At 30.9% G+C, this 21,300-nt stretch overlaps 1 protein-coding gene across 1 annotated transcript in view; it reads right to left on the bottom strand.

Moving 5' to 3' along the window:
- The window catches only part of LOC124366708 (acidic mammalian chitinase-like), a 102,612-nt gene that overhangs the window by 62,746 nt on the left and 18,566 nt on the right, over nucleotides 1-21,300 (bottom strand). Inside the window, 1 exon segment of the mRNA XM_046823307.1 lies at nucleotides 19,717-19,833. Coding sequence (XP_046679263.1) covers nucleotides 19,717-19,833 — 117 coding nt within the window.

Here is a 21,300-nt window from a genome sequence, read left to right as displayed (position 1 = left end):
TTAAATGTAATTTAATTTTTATCAATATTTATATATTCATATCAAATAACAATTATATTTTCTAAATATATATATATATATATATATATATATATATATATATATATACTTTTATATAATTCTCTAGAAGATAAAGAAGTTCCATATATTTGATCACACACAAAGTTAGCAGTCAAATATGATTTACATCCCGGAGCTATAAACGTATTTGACTGGTTGGCATTACTTGCGTATTCTATCTTGACTTTATCCTTCCCTATGATTTAAACAAAAGCATAATTAATATATAAATCAAGTTTAGAGTACCACTGCAAGTTATGCGTAATATCTACGCTGAGGATACGTTCATAGACTCTATGGCTCATTTCATTCTTGAGATGACTTGTAGGCCTACAGATATACAAACGCTTTATTTGCTTAAATATACATTATTCTTAATTAAAATATGAAAATAATATTGACTAGCTCAGTAATTTTTGTGAAACACCAATAGCTAAACAATGTTGATAGTAAAGTATTATTACTATTGACGGTTTAGCCAGAGGTATCTAAGTGTATCACTCAAGATGCTGAAAAATTTAATTTCTTTTTCTTCCGTCTGTCTACATGATATCTTGAGCATAACCAGCATAAACCTGACCTTTAAAATTGATTTTTTTAACTCAGTATTTATACAACTAACACTATAGTACATCATATAACTAACTAAATTCCTTTTAAAGAAAAAATAACACAAAGTAATACAGACCAAAACTTAACAAACATGGTCAATGTAATAATTGGCTGAATGAAAGCGAAGCATTAATACGGAAAAAATATTTGTTTCCCTTTGATCGCACAAAATATCGAGAACGTACTGACGATAATATGATGTAATGAAGTGTTTTGATCAAAATAAAAGTACTAAATTTCTGCACACTTAATGTTTGAAGGGTCATTTATATAAGCAAGATTTGTTGTTAAGGATTATTTTATTATTTATTTTTACTATGCAAGTACGGATAGGTTAAATAAATCTCTGTACTGGCAACGTTGTACTTATCTTTAATATAATTTTGGCTCTAAGAAAATAATTCATTATGAAAACTCTTTATGAATTGGATTATATAACATTTATATGAAATAAAAAATAAGGATTTTCCACGTATCCCGTAATTTAAATAAGTTTGAACCATGTTTTTAAAGCTGTTACTAAGTAGCACGTAAGAGAAACACTACTGAAAATTTGAGCACACGGTAGGATAAAATATTCAAGACTATAATAATAAGCCCAAGAAAATATAAATATTTAATATTAAAAATAAGCCTGTTCTTGAAGGAACAGGCAGTTTATGAATATCTCTCCTAGACAACTTATTGCAGTCATATAAGGAAAAAAAGCTAAACCATATGGCATTGGCGTAAAGTTATGTCGTTGTGTTGCGCTTGACTGCGGACAATATAATAACCTTAGATAATATTTCACTGTGTGGAATTTCAAAGTCTGAGTTGAAAAATTATTATGATGCTTTCATAACAGTTTTATGAAACAGAGGGAATATCTTGATCTTATAGATAAGAATATGAATGTTTTAATTTCTTTTCTAATATATATATATAATGTATAAATACGTTCAGATTCTTTTACATAAGGAATGCCATAAAAATATACAACATATTGATAATTAATACTAAAAGTCATAATCCTCTTTTCTAATAGGAAAAGAATAGCAGGAAGGAAGTTGAACCAAAATAGATTTCGTGAAACATTGCCCAAGATTAGGGATGATAAAATTATTCGTATGAATAGTAAAAAATATTAGTAAAGTTAGTTTTTGTTATATGTAAATAATTTAAAAGGTTTGCATTTAAACGTAGGATTTGTCTTGCCAACCATATTTTGAAGCAATTCAAATATTTCAGAAAAATGCTTATTTATGAAAAATGCTTATTTGTACGTATCAAAATTGTACTTTTGTCTACAAACAATTTTAAAACATGCAATACAGGAAAGACTTGTTACATTACGTGGCACTTACAAATTCTTTTAATAAAACCTATTCTTCTAATATTTGAAGAAAATACTCGAAATAATTTTTAAAACAAAAATCTACCACGTTTGTCATTTTGTTTAATTATATACAACTCATTTAGTAAAAAAACATTAAACTTTATGTTTTTTTATAGAGTTACCTTTAGTATTTGATTGATTGACCATTTACCATTACAATATATATACTTATAGTAAGTAGTGAGTAACTACACGATCTGTTTCTTGTTATTAAAACATTAAAAAATCCCAGCTAAGCAAGCATAAAAACGTATCACTGTACTTAATTTATTTAATCTAGATATTGATAAAAATTTGGAATACGGCAGTCTATTTTGGACTTCCCTAGTGTACCATTATGGGACCTATGTTTTTGTAGTGCTAACAAAGACATTTTTAAGGTATCAGGAATATTTAGTAAAAGTACTAGGTAGTAGATATGATTAATTTAACAGAATATACAATTTTATAAAAGCAAACAGTTTAACTTTTAATACCAAAAGAACAAACCCTATTCACCTTGTAAACAAATTTAACCTCCTGCATCAATACATAACAATACTATAAGAACAAGATATTTGAGTAATACATAATTTACATTCTCGGAATTAAGTTTAAAGGATATTTGATTTGAATCATTATTAGGTATTAGAAACCATAGAAAATTAAGCGTTCTTTTGTCTTCATTACTGGCTAGGTAATAATACACATGAATTATATTACACTCATATGTACAAACTGCATATAATATCAAATCATTACAATTTATAAAAACCGATACAAATAAAGATCTGATAGTAAGTAAAAGACCAGTAGAATAATTTCAAAATAAAAATACCATTTCAGTACGTAATTAGAATATTCTTACATTAAAAAGACTAGAAATACTTAAATATTTATTGATAACAAGAATTAATTATTACAACTATCACACTAAATCAATTATGTATGAAAGTTGGTTTTTTAATTATTGTATGAACTCTTTAGATGCATGCCCTTACACACATGTACTCTGGAATAAAGGAGGATTAAGAGTTCCTAACTTTATTATTTCGTGCTTGCAAAGATGTGTTATTTATTGCGTGGGACGTACGCAGGAATGATGAGAAATACAGGAATCCTGCAGATAGAATTCTACTCCGTATTCCGGAGAGAGGTTATGGCAGTAATTGCTTTCTTTACTGGACCCAAGTTATTCCAAACTGTTTTCACTAATGTTTCTTTACTGTAATGCAATGATTTAAACAAATAGTTATTGACTGTCGCATTCAAAGTATATTTATATTTGGCTGTAAATATTGTTTATTATAAATATAAATTGTTTTTCATGTGCGTTTTTAATTATTTTTTGGTTAACAGCTCATGTTAATCATGTTACTTAATCCTTGTTAAATATTCTAAGAAGATTACCACGGACAGTGTTAAAAATAACTATTGTCGAAATATTTCGAAACCATTACAAGATTTTTTATCTTGTATAATCAGATAATAATGCAAACTTATTTTCTTATAGATAGTTTCACATTCATTATTTTTCGATATAAAAATTATTAAATTTTTATTGTTGTACTTAAGACAAACATATTAATGAAATAGTCACGTCCATGAAAGTTCCAACTCTCTTATAAACGGTTAGGCTAATCGCAATTGTTCCAAACTTATGGTGGCCAGTCTAGGTAGCGTCAGATATATGCTGAATCTTGTAGGTATCACTGTATTTGATCTGTATATATATTGTATAATTTTTAATTGCAATACTTATGGAAAATACAAACAACAAGGAGTTTTGGTAATAATTGGTAACTTTGAGTCAATGAGTTTAATTATAGGGTTTAATTATTTTTTACAAACAATTACAATACTGGACTCTTTATTATTTAACCGTTAGATATGGATATTATTAAACTGTTAAATTCCAAATTATAATCTCTACCCTTCTTAAGTATGCGGAGTTGAATTCTCTTATAATTCCTTTTTTGTCATATGTATATATATATATATATATATATATATATATATATATATATAATAGGATTTTGAGTTTTTAAATAATGCAATAAACCCATAAAGGAAAGCAATATACGTAGCACTAACAATATATCTCATTAAAACTGTTATGTTATTTTTTAACTTTCCTCGTTTTTAGTTGCAAAAGTTTAGGAGACCACATATACAATAAGGCGTGTAATATATTGTATACTGGAATCTAAAATCTCTTCCATCATAGCGATAGAAAGTTGCAGCAGTTTAGAAAGTTTGTCAGAAAACTGTTAAGGAATAACAGGCAAGAAAGTTCCTATCGAGACATATTACGTTACCAAGTGTCTGAACAATAATGATACTAGAATAATCCAACTTGCATGTATTTATTGATTCATTTATTTATTGATTAAATCTCATAATTGCACAGACTACGTTGCTTATCAGGGTCCCTTATGTAAGCACAAGGTATATAATATTAGCTAGTAATCTTTACACAGATTAAGTTTTCCTAATATGATAAACATTCTCGGCGTGAACAACATAAACAAAGTGTCATTAACATGTTTTCCACAAGTTGTAGTTTGCATATTAATAACTTTAGCATATATTCCGACCTTTTAAGGAATAGCAGTAAGATGAGATTCCCATAAGGATATAATAATGTCAAATTCATGAAAACTCTTTAGACATGGAAGTCTTGTAGAAGTTTATTTTTTTTTATAAAATGATTTGACATGTACAATTTAATGCTTATTATCCTCCAGATTGTTTAAATGGTGATATAAATGTTAACCTACCTTAAAATCTTTTATTTTTGTTTGAATTTTTTAGAGTCGTCAATGGTGTTTAAATAGGGCCTTAATAAATAACACAAATAAAAAACAATATAAATACATCATGATAATAAAACCATGATTAAAAGTGTCTACATTTTAAATTATTTTAAAAATAAAAATCTACCATTTCGATATCAATAAATTTTTTTACAATTATGTAAACGTTTAGTAAGAAAGGTAATACTTTACGTATGTTTATATAGTTACTTATAGTATTGGCCAACCATTGCTGACCTAATTCATTGATGTCAGTTATGCAAACGGATTAATTATTCCTGTCGATAATTGAATTAGTTGTTTTCTACTTTTTTACTCCTAATTCTTAATTTTATTACCTGTCTATCATACTAATACGATTAAGGTATTAACGTGTTCTTTGAAGCTCCATAAAGTATAATATCAATACGAGGAAATATTTAACGAGAAGATCAGTCACGATCCGTTAAGTACATTATTCATCGCAGAAAGTTCAGAGCATAAGATGAAATAATTAAGTGTCCCACACCATCATACTCTTGTGCCTAAATATACAAGAGGAATACAAATTTACTGTTTGATTAAAATTGGATTTAAATTAGGTGAAAAGCTGAAAATTGAATTTAACCTTATTTATAACATAGTAACTGTTTTAAATCAATTCAGTATTACGTAAATTTTCTGATTTACCTTTAAAAGTGATAATTTTGGATTTGGCTCACATAAATCACTCCATCTTACTCACATACATAATTTTTTATATTGTAAGCTGTGACACTGTATTTAAAATCTTTCATCATTTAAGTACACGTCGAGAAGAACCAAACCACAGAATGGGTTCTCAATGAAGCATAAGATTTCCACAGTGAAAAGTCCCAGTTATTAGTGGAATAGTACGAAATTATCCATGAGAGTGATATTTAAATTATTATCAAGACGCTCTAATAAATGATTTATTATAAACGTCATATCTGGCAGTTCTGGCTACACTTTTGGCAGTAGTTTAAATTTTTTAACAGTTTCTATTACTTAAAATTTTTTATAATTGATTAAACTCATGCTTGCTATACACGTAATCGGTATCAAACTAAGTTTAGACACGCATTGCCACGTTCCCGAGTGTTATGCTTCCATTAAGAACTGAAAGTGGTTTTTTGTTTATAAATATCTTGAAATAAGTTATACATAACGTAGCTCTTAATGTGCTATATTTATAGTGGCTATATTAAGAGCCAGCAATAGTTGCTAGTAAATGAACTATGAATTACTTCATGGTAAAGGATGTTGGAAATCCACATCTGAAGCCTCTAGAAAATTGTTTTAATAATTGTATAAGTAAAGGACACTAAACAAAAATATAAATGTCGGTACAAACAATAAATGAAATTATTCATATATAATACAAATTGCGTCAATGAATAAATAGTAGTGTTAAAATAATCGAAACTCTTGAAATAAAGATAAATGCTAATATTTGATTTGTTTAATTTTTTACTGTTATAGAAAATAAAGAAATGCATCTGCACAATTTACATAACATTTCCACAAAACTTCCCGCATTTCAGTTATTATGGTTTGAAGACTTTGTATGGCCGCCATTAAATAAACCTGAAATTAGATTTCCTACACTCAATAATATTTGTAAACATATTTAGTAATGTCTATCCAGAACTACACTCGAAAATTTAACATTTTTTTGGCAGAGAAACTACATGTTACATTCTCCTAATATCCTAACACATAAGTACATACCTTTCGGGCAAAAGTTTACTTCGAATACGTGACTTTAAATTACTCTTTAGTTTGCCATATATACTCAATTGGTTTAAGAATTTATTTACTCTCTTATGCTATCTTGGTCAACCACCAAGTTAATGAAAAATATATCAGCTAACGCTCAGTTAATACACATAGAGCATTATTGATTGTAGTTTTCCTTATGTACAGGTGACGATTTATAACTAAATGTAAATTTTGTAAAAATGTAGAAGTCAGTTTGTTTTTAAGATATCACGAGGACAGACAGAGAAGAAGGTTTAGTTTCAAACCCTTTCAAGCTTATAATAAGCTCCGCAATTTATGAGCCCCTTCACTCGTCATGAATCAACATAAACAGAATTCTGCAAACAGAAATTTCACTTTAAAATAAAAGGAATATAATAATTTACATTGGTTTTATCACATACAGATGGTGTATACATATGAGTAGAAAGCCAGGTATGGAAGAGGAGCGCCTTCTTGATTGCATAATTCATACAACTTACTCAAGTTAAAACCCGTACATGTGGCGCAGTTAAGTTTACTCAAACAGTCCTCTTATACTGTTGTCGGATGAACCACACGACTGTGTATTGATTCTTTGATTCCAGATTCCGCCTTTGTAAACAATGCAAGTTACTTTTGTTGGCAACTTTACTTTAAGTTTATTGCCGTCTGAACCATATGATAATTTGGTAATTATGGTTTGATTCGAGATTCTGCCCGTGTAATTAATACAATATACTTTTATTGACATCTGTACATACAGTTTTAACTAAGTTTGCCCCGTATTCTTCAAGTATTGTTAACACATTATGTTAATGATTGTTGGATACACTTAAAAACAAAATAAAGCCATATCTTAAAAATCTTGAAACCGCTAATCGTAAGAGGGTTCTTATAGCAATTTTAAGCTATTCTCTTTATGTATACATTTTACAAACAATTGGGTGGGGGGGGGGGGGGGTGGGGGGGGGGGGGGGTGGGGGGGGGGGGGGGTGGGGGGGGGGGGGGGTGGGGGGGGGGGGGGGTGGGGGGGGGGGGGGGTGCACATTTAACAACATCTACTATGTAGACGCTGCGGCACTCAAAGGGTTAATACTAGAATATTGGCAGTGTCGTAATTTGTCTTTTTTTGGGGTAGGGGATGAAGAAATCTCATTGAAGCACACCCACACCAAGAGGAGGGACATGGAATAAATCTAAATTAAAAAAAATAGGACTAATTCAAAGTAAAACATGTAACTGTTGTTCAAATAAAATGGATTGCTGTTATAAGTATATTTTTAAAAAGGTTTAGGACTTTGTGGGGAGGGTGTCTAATCCCTCATACTAACTGCTCTTAGTTTACACCACTAAACCTTGCTATTTCAAATTATATAGTACCTTGCAGTGTTTATTATTTCCTAATAAATGTGGCGTGATGTGTCAAAAGGTAAAGTGAAATGTTTTATAACAAGATTGATTGGAGGTGGCTGTAACATTCTCTGATATTGTTCATGATAGTAACTCTAGTAAACATTGAACTTTTTGCGACTTAAGACATCTCAGCTGCTGGTTCAATGTGGTTAGTTAAAGGGAAATTTTCCACATCCACACACGTTGTTGAAGTCATCCAGGTCCAAAGCCCAGACCATTGCTCCTTTCAGTATTCTTGGAAATGATGAAAGAAGACTGAAACAAAACGAAACAAAAGTTAAAAAATCATAGATTTTTTTACCATTTCAAAATTTGATGATAGAGGAGTTAATTAATTGTTTTGCATTTGAAAGATATATTCTTCCAGCACAATTGATCTACTTTAGAATTATATAGCCTAAGCAAATCTGACATTTTGTTGCATTTAATAATTTATTGATGTTGACAAAAATACAATTTTTAGTGCTAATGTCCAGTGTTATGGGACTAAGGTTTTAATTAAAAATATCAAACATCTCATTTTACATTAGTATAGAAAGTGGCTTTTCACATGGCAAAAAAGTTTAGAAAGATTTTGAACTGAGAGTACTGACAATGGAACAGACCATCAGATGAATCATCTTTAACCTCTATGGGTGACTTGTTACTTCATTTTTGTTTACCATTAAGACAATAAGCAGTTGTCTTGGAATATTTTAATGATATTAATTATTCTATTTTTTAACCCCTTCACAGTTTTGATTCTGTTATCTGCAGTAATGTTGTACCAGAAGCATTTCTATGACAATCGCATGTTGTGCAAGTAGTTCTGATGGTTTTCTACTAGATGTCAGCACTTCTTTGGTCCTTTGTCATGAGTGTTTGCACCTTGGTGAGTTCAATGTAGTCGCACAAAGCAGACAGATACCGTGTGTTATTGCATGTCACTTTTATATTGTCCCTGGAGTTTAATTCTAGTGTTTATAGTACAATTGAAATATCCTATGCACAAATAGACAATCTGCTTCTTTTGTGTTATGATGACATAGACAAAGATAGTGAAAATGACTTAGTGGACTAAAATATATATAAAATAACAAAAAATTTGAAAAAAAACACTAAAACTAAATAAAAAGAATATATTTAAACTCTATACAGCTGATTCTGAAAAAAAAAACAGCAAAACATTCATGATATTTTATAACAATTGGCTGAGGTTTAGCGAAGGCTATCACTCGAGGGTTTCGAAAAATTGTATTTCTGCCTGTCCGTCCACATGATATCTTGAATATGAACTGCCCTAATGACTTGAAAATGTGCATTCAGCTTCATTTCTATATGAGGAACACTGACTTTGATAATGAATGAAAGTCACTCCATGAGATGATTGGCTGAGCATTAGTGAATGTTTTTTAACATTGGTCTTATGTGTAATCATGATAGCAACGAGGAAAACAGCAGAATAAATAAATTTGTAAACAAACTAAATACACTCACAAGAGATTTTAGCATGTGACATATTAACACCTGTAGCCTAACTATCCCAACACATACACCGCTATTTTATGGTGACTTGTGTGTTGTTATTTAAATTATTATTAATGAACAAACAAATTGTAAACGTATTATGTGGCAAGATATCTCAAGAAAGATTGGGTCCGGTTCGATTATTCCCAACAGATCGTTGGCCCAACGACCCCAAACATTAGTTTAGTTTAAAATAAGAGGGTCGTTGGCCCAACGATCAGTGGTGTAATCGGACTGATTTGTTTCATAAAGTAAAACATAACTAAAATGGGTCGTTGGCCCAACGAACCGTATTTACAATTTAAAGAGTAAATTTACAATCAAGGTTCGTTGGCCCAACGATCAAAAATTTACTTACAAATACTAATAACGTATATGGTTCGTTGGGCCAACGACCCTATTGGAGTAACAAGTTAAATTGTAGAATGCAGGTTCGATTACACCACTGTTCGTTGGGCCAACGACCCGTTTTATAATTTATAGAGGTTCGATTAGTCCACTGGGTCGTTGGGCTCAACGACCCGATCAAATAAAACATTGCATTTCAAATGAAAAGGGTCGATTACTCCACTGACCGATTAGTCCACTATGGACAAGGGCAGGCGGTATGGCAGCTGCTCCTCCTGCACTGTAGTAATTTTATCTTCATTATGAGCGTGAATACATTTGATGAAAATATAAATATATATAACTATAAATTTTATTATAAATTATATATTAATTAAATGCAGGTATGAGGTAACTTGTACATTATTAATTTTTTTGTCGGTACAGAAAAAAATTACATTGGTTAATATAAACGTAATATATTTTTAGTTATAATTTATTCTACGTCATTGACGTGACTAAACAAATATATGTTTATATAAAATTTGTATAAACGGCAAAAGCGTGATTTAATCTTTATTGAAACTACATTAGTATCGATTTTTTATCATATACATATACATGTACAAGTAAAAGAACTGGCCAATTCTCTTCAAAAAGCCCAATGTATAATGTTCTGAAGCATTTAAATATTTTCGTGTATCTGGTACATTTCTTCAGATGGATATAAACTACATTTACAGTACATATTAAAGGTAACTATCAATCATTAAAGCTTAATTGAGAATATGTTGCCAACTTTTAAAATAGAAGCCTCTGAAGAAGTAGGTCTAATATTGATTGTTAATGGGATGTGAGAGAAGGCATTACATTATCCTAAACCGGGTATTCTATATGAGGTAATCTATAAACGTAATGCAGCTGTTAGACTCTTAGTTAAAAGTAGAATAGTGTAATTTGTGGTAATATATTAGAAATACAATTTTATTAGTGATATCGCAAAAAGAATTCAAATAACACATGCAACTGTGAAAGTACAGTACTACTAGAGCTTTAATTTTCCATAAGTTCAACATTATTCTTTTGATGGGGTCTTCTTCAGTTTATTTCCAAGTTGAAACATGCAAACTTGAATTGATGTATCCGTGACAAACCTTGTTATAATTATTAATAGTTTTAATGTGATGTAAAACGTTTTCTTTGGCGTCTTCATCGTAGCTTTGTACGTTGTGATGGCTGAGGAGAATAGTGATAACTATCGACCGTAACATGAAGTCGCAGTCATTTACATGATTTTATTCAGTTTTCATTGAGCCCTGTGGTTTACTTTTACAGTTAATTTACATAATAAAAGATGGTAAACGGATTAGGTCTTCGGTTTACACGGCCGGTGTCATAACCAAACTGTTTCGGCCTAACCGTGGAAAGCTACCCTCCGCCACAATATTGTTCCGGTTTAAGATCTGTTGTTTAAGATAGTTCCCCACATAAAAACCGATACATTGTAAAAATTTAATTGGGTAAGCATCGTTTCGACGAGGTGCAAACTGCACAACACATCAAATATTATCAAATCATATAGCTCGTGTTTTAGTGTTTAAGGTTATTTATCAACTATCGAGAAGTCTTCTATGAAATTTTTAAAACCTTCAAATTTGTGTACATTATTTACATTTACTCTATATCATTGTCCAGTATGACTTAGACAGTGAAGCAGTGGACCTGTACAGAAGGAGAATCAATCGTGGCCATTAGGCAAACTAGGCGGCCGCCGAGGACGGCAGCTTTAAGGGGTGGCCAAAGAAAAAAATTAAAAATAATATGTATAAATTACTTTACAGAATCCGAGCCAAAAAATACATAAAACAGGCTTGTGTCACTTTAAAATTCAACCTTTATCATATCAAACATTACTTAGAGTGTCAGCGTAAACCTTAGGTAAATTGAATATAGTACAATAAACCTTTGTAGTTACCCTCTATGTGAAATTGAAGACGGCAACAGTTTTAGTGTTGTGCTCGGAGTTGGGCGTGATGTGGCCTCGAAAAAGCATATTGTCGCATCGCTTCTATAACCCCATTACTACCACTTGTCTAAACCTTTACTCAAGTCGGATGATTGATCAATCATTAGGCTAGTTTTGAGGGTTTTTTATCGACTCTGTGTAATTTTTATTAACGGTATCTAATGTTGCTTGATTATGCGAGCATCCCGTACGTAAGAGGACACGCTAGTGTATGCTGCCTGCTCTTCCGGGGCTCTATATTTAACATGGAGCAAAAAATTGAATGGAAAATAGGCACTTGACTTGTCTCAAACTTGTTTTCTCAATCTTTCATTCCACAGACTTTATAGTGGAACGCCTGGGGGTTTTGACCTCGGATTACAACTACAGTAAATGCATTTATATGGTCGATGTGGGTATTTTGTTTTTCAGACTATAAATTGCAATTCTTTATCTAGATTTTTTCATTGTTTAAACAAATTACTATAAAAATTAATCTTTGAGCATCTAGTTTTGCTCTAAATTGTATTTTTCAAATTATATTTGAAATTTCACCTAAGTAGATGTAGAGAAACATCTATTAAGAACACCACTACTCTTGGTGTGTTTTTGTTTATATTTAGGGTTTGTCGGGCTCTTGAAATGTAGTAAAACGTGGAGGGAAGAGCGGAGCTGCAGGTGCAAAGTACAATGGAAATATGTAATATAAAAAATAATATACATGTCGCCTTATTTTCAGATTGTAGGACTGTACGTCCACGCCCAGTTTGACGAGGGTGGCTGACGTCACTTTTCTGCAGGGTAGGACAGTTAGTCCACGCCGAAACCTGTGGACTAACTGTCCTTTTCAAAACTGACCTGGCCGTGCATTAGTTTTTTCTACCTGCACTTATTCTTTATTCTAGTCAGTGATGCTTCCACTACATTCGCACAGCGTACTGCTAAAGCAGTAAATATTAACAAACAGTTTACTCAAGCTACCACATATCTTAACGGGATTATATCTTAACGAATTTCCATATAGCATTATATTACTCTCTGATTAATTTGGCATTGTCCTAATGAATCATAAACATCTACAGTAAGTTTGTATTAGTTATTCCTTATATTGGACCATCGTTTGTATAATACTGTACATACCAGTAGACACGTTACTCGTAGTACACGTTAATTGAAATGGATGGTTTATTGTTTTATTAACATTGTTAATAGTTAAAATAACAATTTAGTTCATATCTAATATATCAATTTTAAAGTTGTACCAAATTAAGTTAAATAGATACAAAGACAAAATATTTTATTGCCTTAAATAGTGGCTCTTGGCATATAATCCAAACAGTAAACAAAACATCTTCCTACACAGACATACTAACTTACATAATAGTGACCTGATGCCGCTAACGATACGTTGTAAATATCACTCAAACAGGAATTCGATGAACGGCTAAAAAATGTGTCTAGTTTCATTCAAACTTCCAATTGCTATTCATCTCTATATCCCACTGCGAAAAAATATTTAACGTTATTTCAAATAGTGATCCCGGAACGGACAGGAGATAACATGTTTAATTACTAGCAGTTATAAGAAATTCGAACGCTCCAAATTCTTAAATTTATTCTTAAACCCTATTAGTTTTATTCCCCTTTAAAATAAACCGTTAAGCATTAAAAGTTTTTAAAATTTGGTGTTTAGTTTAATAAAAAAGCCCTAGTTAATATTGCTTTGTTTTCTTTAACAAGGTACATACAAACTTCTGAGAAGCCTACTTCTGTCAAAAGTCAAATAAACTATGCGTTTTATAACTATATAACAGTTATATAGTACATTCCTTTGATGTATGCATACAGTACTCATCATGCATACTCAATATTTACTAAAGTGTACAGTTAAAAGTAGATTTGTAATAACACTTTTAGTTTTCTTATCTAAATATTTGTCTTACTTGTTCTCAACAGTGGTCGCAAAAAGTGTTTAAATAAGAAGTGTTGTTATTATCAAGCTTACTCTATGCTTTCACGACTAAATTTAAGGTAATTTATGATTGTGCTACTGTAAAACAATGTTTACACAGGACAATTGACTAAAATTAACAGGCTCTTATACTATTATATAAATGTCTTGTTCTCTTTACCTGATTTTTCTGTGCATTCTTACGATATTTTAATCGTTGTTCTCCTAGTCGGAGCGAAAACATATTCAATAAAGCAAAGACCACTATAATCGTTACAGATATACTACTATTTAGCAGATATAGAGTTTAGATCTCGAAACATCCATTCAAGTGCTGCAGTGTGAGTACGACGATCCTTTGTCAACCCCTCGTCAAAAGAAACCCGTGAGTCGGACAGTGGATCCCAGGCCGGGACCGCGGACCCACTGTCCACCCCTTAAGAAGTAGGTAAGAAATGCTTCCGGCAGTGTTATGACGTGGACCTATAGTCCGTTTACCTTATTTTCACATATTTCAGTGACTAGCAACGAGGGTTGCTATTATTAAGACAGTTTTTTGTCTAAATTGTAAGATTTTGAACAGTCTATCAATTGTATTCACATCTCATTAGCACTTATATACAAGTTTTGTTATTTAATAGAAATCAACCAAACCTTTTCCTATATTGGTGACCTCGACTTGATCTGAATACTTAACTTCTGATCTGGAAAAGGTTGATGCCTATCAAATAATAAAACTTGTATAATGAAGAACTCGTAAGATTAACGAGATGCGTATTTATTGAGTATAACTGATAGACTGTTCAAAAATATTACAAAGTAAACTGTCTTTATAATAACAACAACCCTCGTTACGAGGCACCGAACTATGTGGAACTATTGTCACATATACATATATCATCATAAACCTATTTCTTATTTCAAGTATAGTAAATCCCTCTAACTAAATCTATATTCGAACAATACTGCTGGACGGTGTTCTGATCCTTAGATTTTAACCAACACTGACATGGTCCAAATGTTGAACTACAGATACGAAGTTCTAGGGCCAACTCCACATTTCTTTACGACAATCCTAGAGGATTTAGGGACCCATGGATTTAAAAAAATCTTGACATGGAGATGCCTTGGGATAAATCACGATAATTATTTAATCCCCTTTCCCTTGGAGATAAGGGGCATAGTTCAAGATCATAAATGTTTTTCGGACAACTTCCTCTGCATGGCAATGGAGTGGGTGCATAAATGTTTGTGAGGATTAACTTACCTATTGACTTGAAATTTTGCTTGAATCCTCATTTCTGCATAAGGAACATTGGTTCGATGATGCATGCCATGGTATTTGCCTGAGCGTTAGGAAACATGTTTATATATTTATCGTATGAGAAACCACTATGAAAAAGAAAAAAAATATTTTTATAAGCAAAATTTGTTAATAGACTTGATTACAAATTAAAACACATAACTATTTTTAAGGCACAAAATTAATACAAAAATCTCGATGTTTTTTAACATTTCCATCACGTTTGTGCACGAGTTCACGGAACTGTTTATCGAGGAAACTGAAGTACTCGTATTTCCCTAGTCACCAATAAATTATAATGACGACATGTTCTGTCAATCAAACGAAGAAGAGCATATTGATTTAGAAGACAAGACAACAGCACAGATACCAGGAAGTAAGTGTAAGGCCACATGGATAAGCTGGCTTCCGGGAACGAGGGAATAATAATAATTTTTAGATCAATAACCTAAACTATGGCTGCTTTGAAAATTCTTTCCCTTCATTCATTCAATCTCAAGCATAAAGTCTGGAACTTCACAACCACTTCAATTGTTTGAAAACATTCCATTGCTATATTTTGAATCATATAATTGTCTTGAATAACAATTGAAATCAGTGATTGCCGTTGATAGATGTCGTAATTACAAAAAATACGTTTGGCTTCGTCAGCCCCTGAAATCCTTAGTTTCCAACAAAATTCAAAACAAAACTGACACCTATTTTCAAATGGCAAGATACACTGAAGTAAGATTTTAAACCAGTCTGTGGGTCTTGTACTGTATCGACTCTTCCCCTTATAATCTTTGTTAAGATCCTCGTAAAGGCCAATGGCACATAAGGAAGAGCAGAATAAGGATTCGAAAGAGACCAGCCTCTCCATAAAAATTAACGTCTATCATTTCATTTCTAAGATTAGTATTACAATTTTATATATGCATTGCAATCTTTTCTCCAGTTGATGTCAGTTTATGAATTAAAGCTTTTAAAAGAACTATATATTACTTAATTTTGTATATAAAAACTAAATCAGCGATTTCATTAATTTAAAATACAACACTGGTCTAACTGTTGATTTGAGCAGATTTAATATTAAATCGAGTTTAAAATGTAGTAGTCAGAAATATACAATGTGTATGATATTAAAACCAATAATCTGATATAATTCTTAAATTTAAAATTCAGTTTTCTTTTAAAATCTGTAATATTTTTTAAATTGCTTATACCCTGTTATTATGTTGTTATTCTCACTGCTTGATATTTCAAAAAACCATCAACAGTTTACACACATCACAGTTGATGTTTATATTTTGCTTGTATCCAATTCTCTTTTACCACAGACCTATGTTTAAAATAAAATTATATACTTCATTGCTTTCCAAATAATGGTCAGGCTTAACAAATAAAACTGTATTACCTGATTGTTTTGTATGCGTGAAAGTAAATTTATCAAATTATCGTAAGCAAAATATAAAATATTTATATTTCATAGAAATATTTTTGTGAATAAACTGGTATAAACAATCTGCACTAATTCTTGATCATTTAAAATATATTTTTATTTAGATTTTATCTCATATATTTCCAGTATCGATTTATTGTGGCCAAACAATAACACATCGTTAAATAGTGTAGATTTAGTGCATAATTATTTTCTATATCAATGAATAAGTGTTTGTATGAAGGAGGAGACCAGATTTAGTTTATAAAAGTTATTCATTATAGATTATTTCAAAAGAATATCCATCTTATTGAAATTATTTAAATTTAATTAATTGAATAATTCAGCTAACACCATAACGTCCTACCCAAAACCTCAGTCAACCTTAATTATTTTATGTCACAGGCAATGTAGTAATCGACAAATACTATATTTTCTTCTTTATGTATAAATCTTGTGTTATATTTTTCCATTGTGTGTCTTGTTATGCTGTTTGTATTTTATAATTTTTTGACTCCAAAGATTTAAGATTGCAAATTAAAATTATTACAAATATCTTTAAGTGAAAGTGGTTCATCTATCGAACTACACATAACGTTCATTTAAAATTGCATTCTTGTGTAATAATATGTTAATAACCTGTGTCAAATGTCAAACACCATAAAATATGTAAATAACGCTTCTAAATGTAGTTATAACTGTTTAACAATTATTAATTTTCACATGATATTAAGGATTATGGACCCTGAGAAATCTTACAATAATAGGTTTTTTAAATGCAAAATAATTCTCGATACATTTTATTATGAAAAATAATCGGGTTTGAAATAGTTTTTAAGGTGTTATATGATATTACTATTATAATTATTATTCCTAAACTTGTAAAACATATGCATCTAACAACGTTTACGGGATTTCAATACATTTTACCGACTTCTTATTAACCATGCAAAATATAACTATCAACGAAATTTAATAATATAATGTTTGGTTAAATATGAAACCACTTATACTTTTTATCAACCTTGTTATATAAATATTAAACAGGTAATGATAAAAACAAAATGTCATCTCATAATAGCATTTGTGGGTACTAATACTAATATAATAGTACATACTCCTACTAATATGTATATATTTGATTTTTTAGTATTTAATATATATGTGGTTACTTTATCAGTTATGACATATTTTCTACATACATTAGTATCTCGAGAACAACACTAAAACGACATATTAACTGGAGTGCTAAAAAAGTAAAACATTGCCTTGCAAGGGGACTTATAAGGAGAAGGAGAATGAAGTAGTGGACTAATCGACCCTCTGGCCGCTGAAATGAGCTAATGTAGCGGCGTGGGTCATTGGGCCAACGCCTGGTGGTGTAATCGGCCCTCTTTTGAACATCGTACGATTCATTTCACTTAGGTTCGTTGGCCCAACGACCCCCTTTAAATAATATTGCTTAATATTAATTCATGGTCCAATTACACCACTGATCGTTGGCCCAACAAACCTATACCAGTAAATAAAACATATAAGGTTCGTTGGGCCAACGACCCTTTATTTACAATTTACAGAAATGAAACAAATAGGGTCGTTGGGCCAACGAACCAGTGGAGTGATCGAACCTCTACATGTTTGTAAAATGGGTCGTTGGGCCAACGACCCTCTGTAAAAATTACATTTCTTCCAGGAGGGTCGTTGGGCCAACGATCAGTGGAGTAATTGAGCCGTCCCCGAAAGATTGCATCTGTAGACTTAATAATGTCCATGAAACTTCATTTCTACATATTCAGGAATGAGTTCTATGATGGTGCATGTCCAACCTTGGAATTTGGTTGAGCATCAATAAAGTCTATCACTCAGTAGCCTGTCACAATTTCGGTTGTTTGCCAGAAAATGTACACAGTTCTTTTCCATATGATTGTCTGTCATTTTATCTGTCAATATTGCAATGAGCTTTAGACTTGAAATTTTGAACACCTTTGAACCTCTGTGAAGTCTGTTACGTGACACGTTGTTGTGGCATACTTCTATCTTGTATTAATTTCAAATTCGAATTTAACAAAGGCTATAAACTATCTGTACCTCAACATTTATATACATTATTTATACAAACCATATACCACAGAGTTACAGACAGAGTAAACCACATACTTTCATTTTACAAACCACAACATATGTTTTACTAAAATGATCTTGTGGGAAAACCCACATAAATGCTGTTTTAAATATAAGTTAAACAGGTGCTCGTATAGCATAGTTTTTTTTTTTTTTTTTTTTTTCTATTAATGGAAAATAATAACAATAACTTTATACATACATAGTTTTTGGGCTGTGTAATGTTCCACTACAAAATTTATCAAAGAATTAGGTGCAACTATTTATTAAATAATTACATACTACATATAATAATATATATTTAATGTGTAAGTATAAGTTTTAAAGTAAACAATTTTAAATTTTCCTAATTAGTAATGGAAAAGATTGTATATTTTATGTTGTTAAATAATCATGATTATTTGGTTATTGTTTTAATAATGTTATATTAATTTGAGTTAGTACCACCCTCAATATGAGTTATTTTAGCTTAAAGTTTTTCGAAAAGCAATGTTTTTTTTAAATATATAAATTGGTTGCATTTATTTAAATAATTTTAATTGGGATACTTATGGTGTTGACCTTGTATTAACCCGTGTTGAAACCCTACTTCATGAAGTAACTTTTGTATTTTAGTAACAGTAGCTTTGTATTTTTATCAACAATTTAATGGGTTTTTTAGTAAGTTTAATTTAAATACTTTTGTTTAGTTTCCAAATGAAAACAATAATTCAACTATTCACAAAAAAGAAATGTATTGATAAAAATGTATAGAATCATGCAAAATTCTTAGATAAATCTTATGAAACCATTATGTGGTTAAATTAGATACCCTTTAATGTTGAACAAAATCAATATATCAAAACTGATCAAATGGTAGAAGTTATCAGCCATTCTTTGATGGTTTAAAAGGATTTGATCCGTCAGTTCATAAAGTGAAATTTAAATGCGGGTGTAATTTAATTTTTTCATTTTGGTTTACCGTGTGATAAAATAATATCAACAAGTACAAGGAACAATTTAAATGAGGTAATAGAACATAAAAATAACAATATAATAGAGTGCCATGATAAATTCATAAGTATTGAACTCTTAGTTCTTACTTTCTTGGCCAAGTCTGATGGACCATCGTAGCTGATGAATTGGGCATCCTTCCATGCGTAACTGCCATTGACTTCATCAATTCCTGAACTGTAACCACTTTTCATCAGCAAGCAAATCTGCAAATTAGAGAAAAAGAATGTAAAAATACCAAAATGTAGTCAAATCTTATGGGTAATAAGTAGTAGTTTAAACGTGATTATATCCTCACATATATGGCTAATTGAGCTAGCTGACTGCACTCGTCCAATGGAAAATGTCCATAAAATGTTGAAGACAAAATATGAGATACCTGATGAGACAATGAGAACACCTCTTCATCTAGATTACTGGATGGCTTCTGTGTAAACCAGACAGACCTCTTTTTTAGTCTAGTTGTCTCTGATATCAAAATTACACAAAGAGTTAGTGTTAAATATCTTCGTCCTCAACTTATTTTAGATCTCTTAAGACAGACATGGACTTCAGATTCCAGATTTCAAGTCTGTGACAAATTTCTGTTGTACAAAATAAAAATACAAAATGACAAATGCTGATTAAAAAACGAACAAAACTTAATAAATTTCAACATCTTTGTGTTGATTGAATATTTTATATTTCAATCTCAGATTTATATTTATATTTAACACTATGATCAATTGTGTTATTCAATCTTGTTTATCATGTCATGTGGTCAAAGGCATGTGACATTAATAAATTGTGCTTTGCACTAATTTTTATATTATGATAGTGAAAAGAACACTTGTGGATATTTTATTGGCTGAGTGTTAGCAAAGCCTGTCACTCAAGGGACTAGAAAATTTCATTTCCGTCTGTCTGCACGATATCTTGAGAACAAAATTACGAATAATGTTAAAATGCTGTATGGAATTTGAGTTCTTTATAAGCAACATTGAGTTTTGTTTTGGTCCATGTAATTCCATGGGATTTGGGCCTGAGCGTTAAGGAACATTTTTACATTGGTATCATGGGTAACCTGGAATATAATTAACCAGGAAAGAAAGTCTTGTACCTCAAACGTGCAGCTAGACACTCTCATCGTCAACAGGGAAACCATCTCTTCACCAACAGAAATAGCAAATCATCTCAATGAATTTTTTGCAACCACAGCTGAAAGAACACTCATGAACAGTACGCAGAATAACAAGCACACGAAAACAATAACCCAAGACACCTCAAAATCCAATTTGTACTTCTATAAAACAAACTGTGATGAAATTGGCAAAATTATCAATGGACTAAAACAAAAGTCCTCAGCAGGAGAAGATGATTTTTCATCAAAATTGGTTAAATATTGCAAAAATGAAATTCTCATACCACTAACAAATTTAATTAACAAATCTCTTTCCCAAGGAATATTTCCAAATTGTTTAAAAACTTCAAAAATATATCCTAAATATAAAGACTGTCAACCGAATGAACCATGCAACTACCGCCCCATTTCACTAATATCAACTTTCTCAAAGATTCTAGAACGTGTCATCTTGAAAAGACTTCTAGGCCATCTGAATCAAAATGAACTTCTTACTCCAAGACAGCATGGCTTCAAGAAGAATAAATCAACAACCACAGCAATAACTCAGCTA

The sequence above is a fragment of the Homalodisca vitripennis genome, chromosome 7, assembly GCF_021130785.1.
Source record: "Homalodisca vitripennis isolate AUS2020 chromosome 7, UT_GWSS_2.1, whole genome shotgun sequence".
Classification (NCBI taxonomy): Eukaryota; Metazoa; Arthropoda; class Insecta; order Hemiptera; family Cicadellidae; genus Homalodisca; species Homalodisca vitripennis.
Note: the sequence above shows the minus strand (reverse complement) of the source record. Positions and strands in the feature narration are given on the sequence as shown.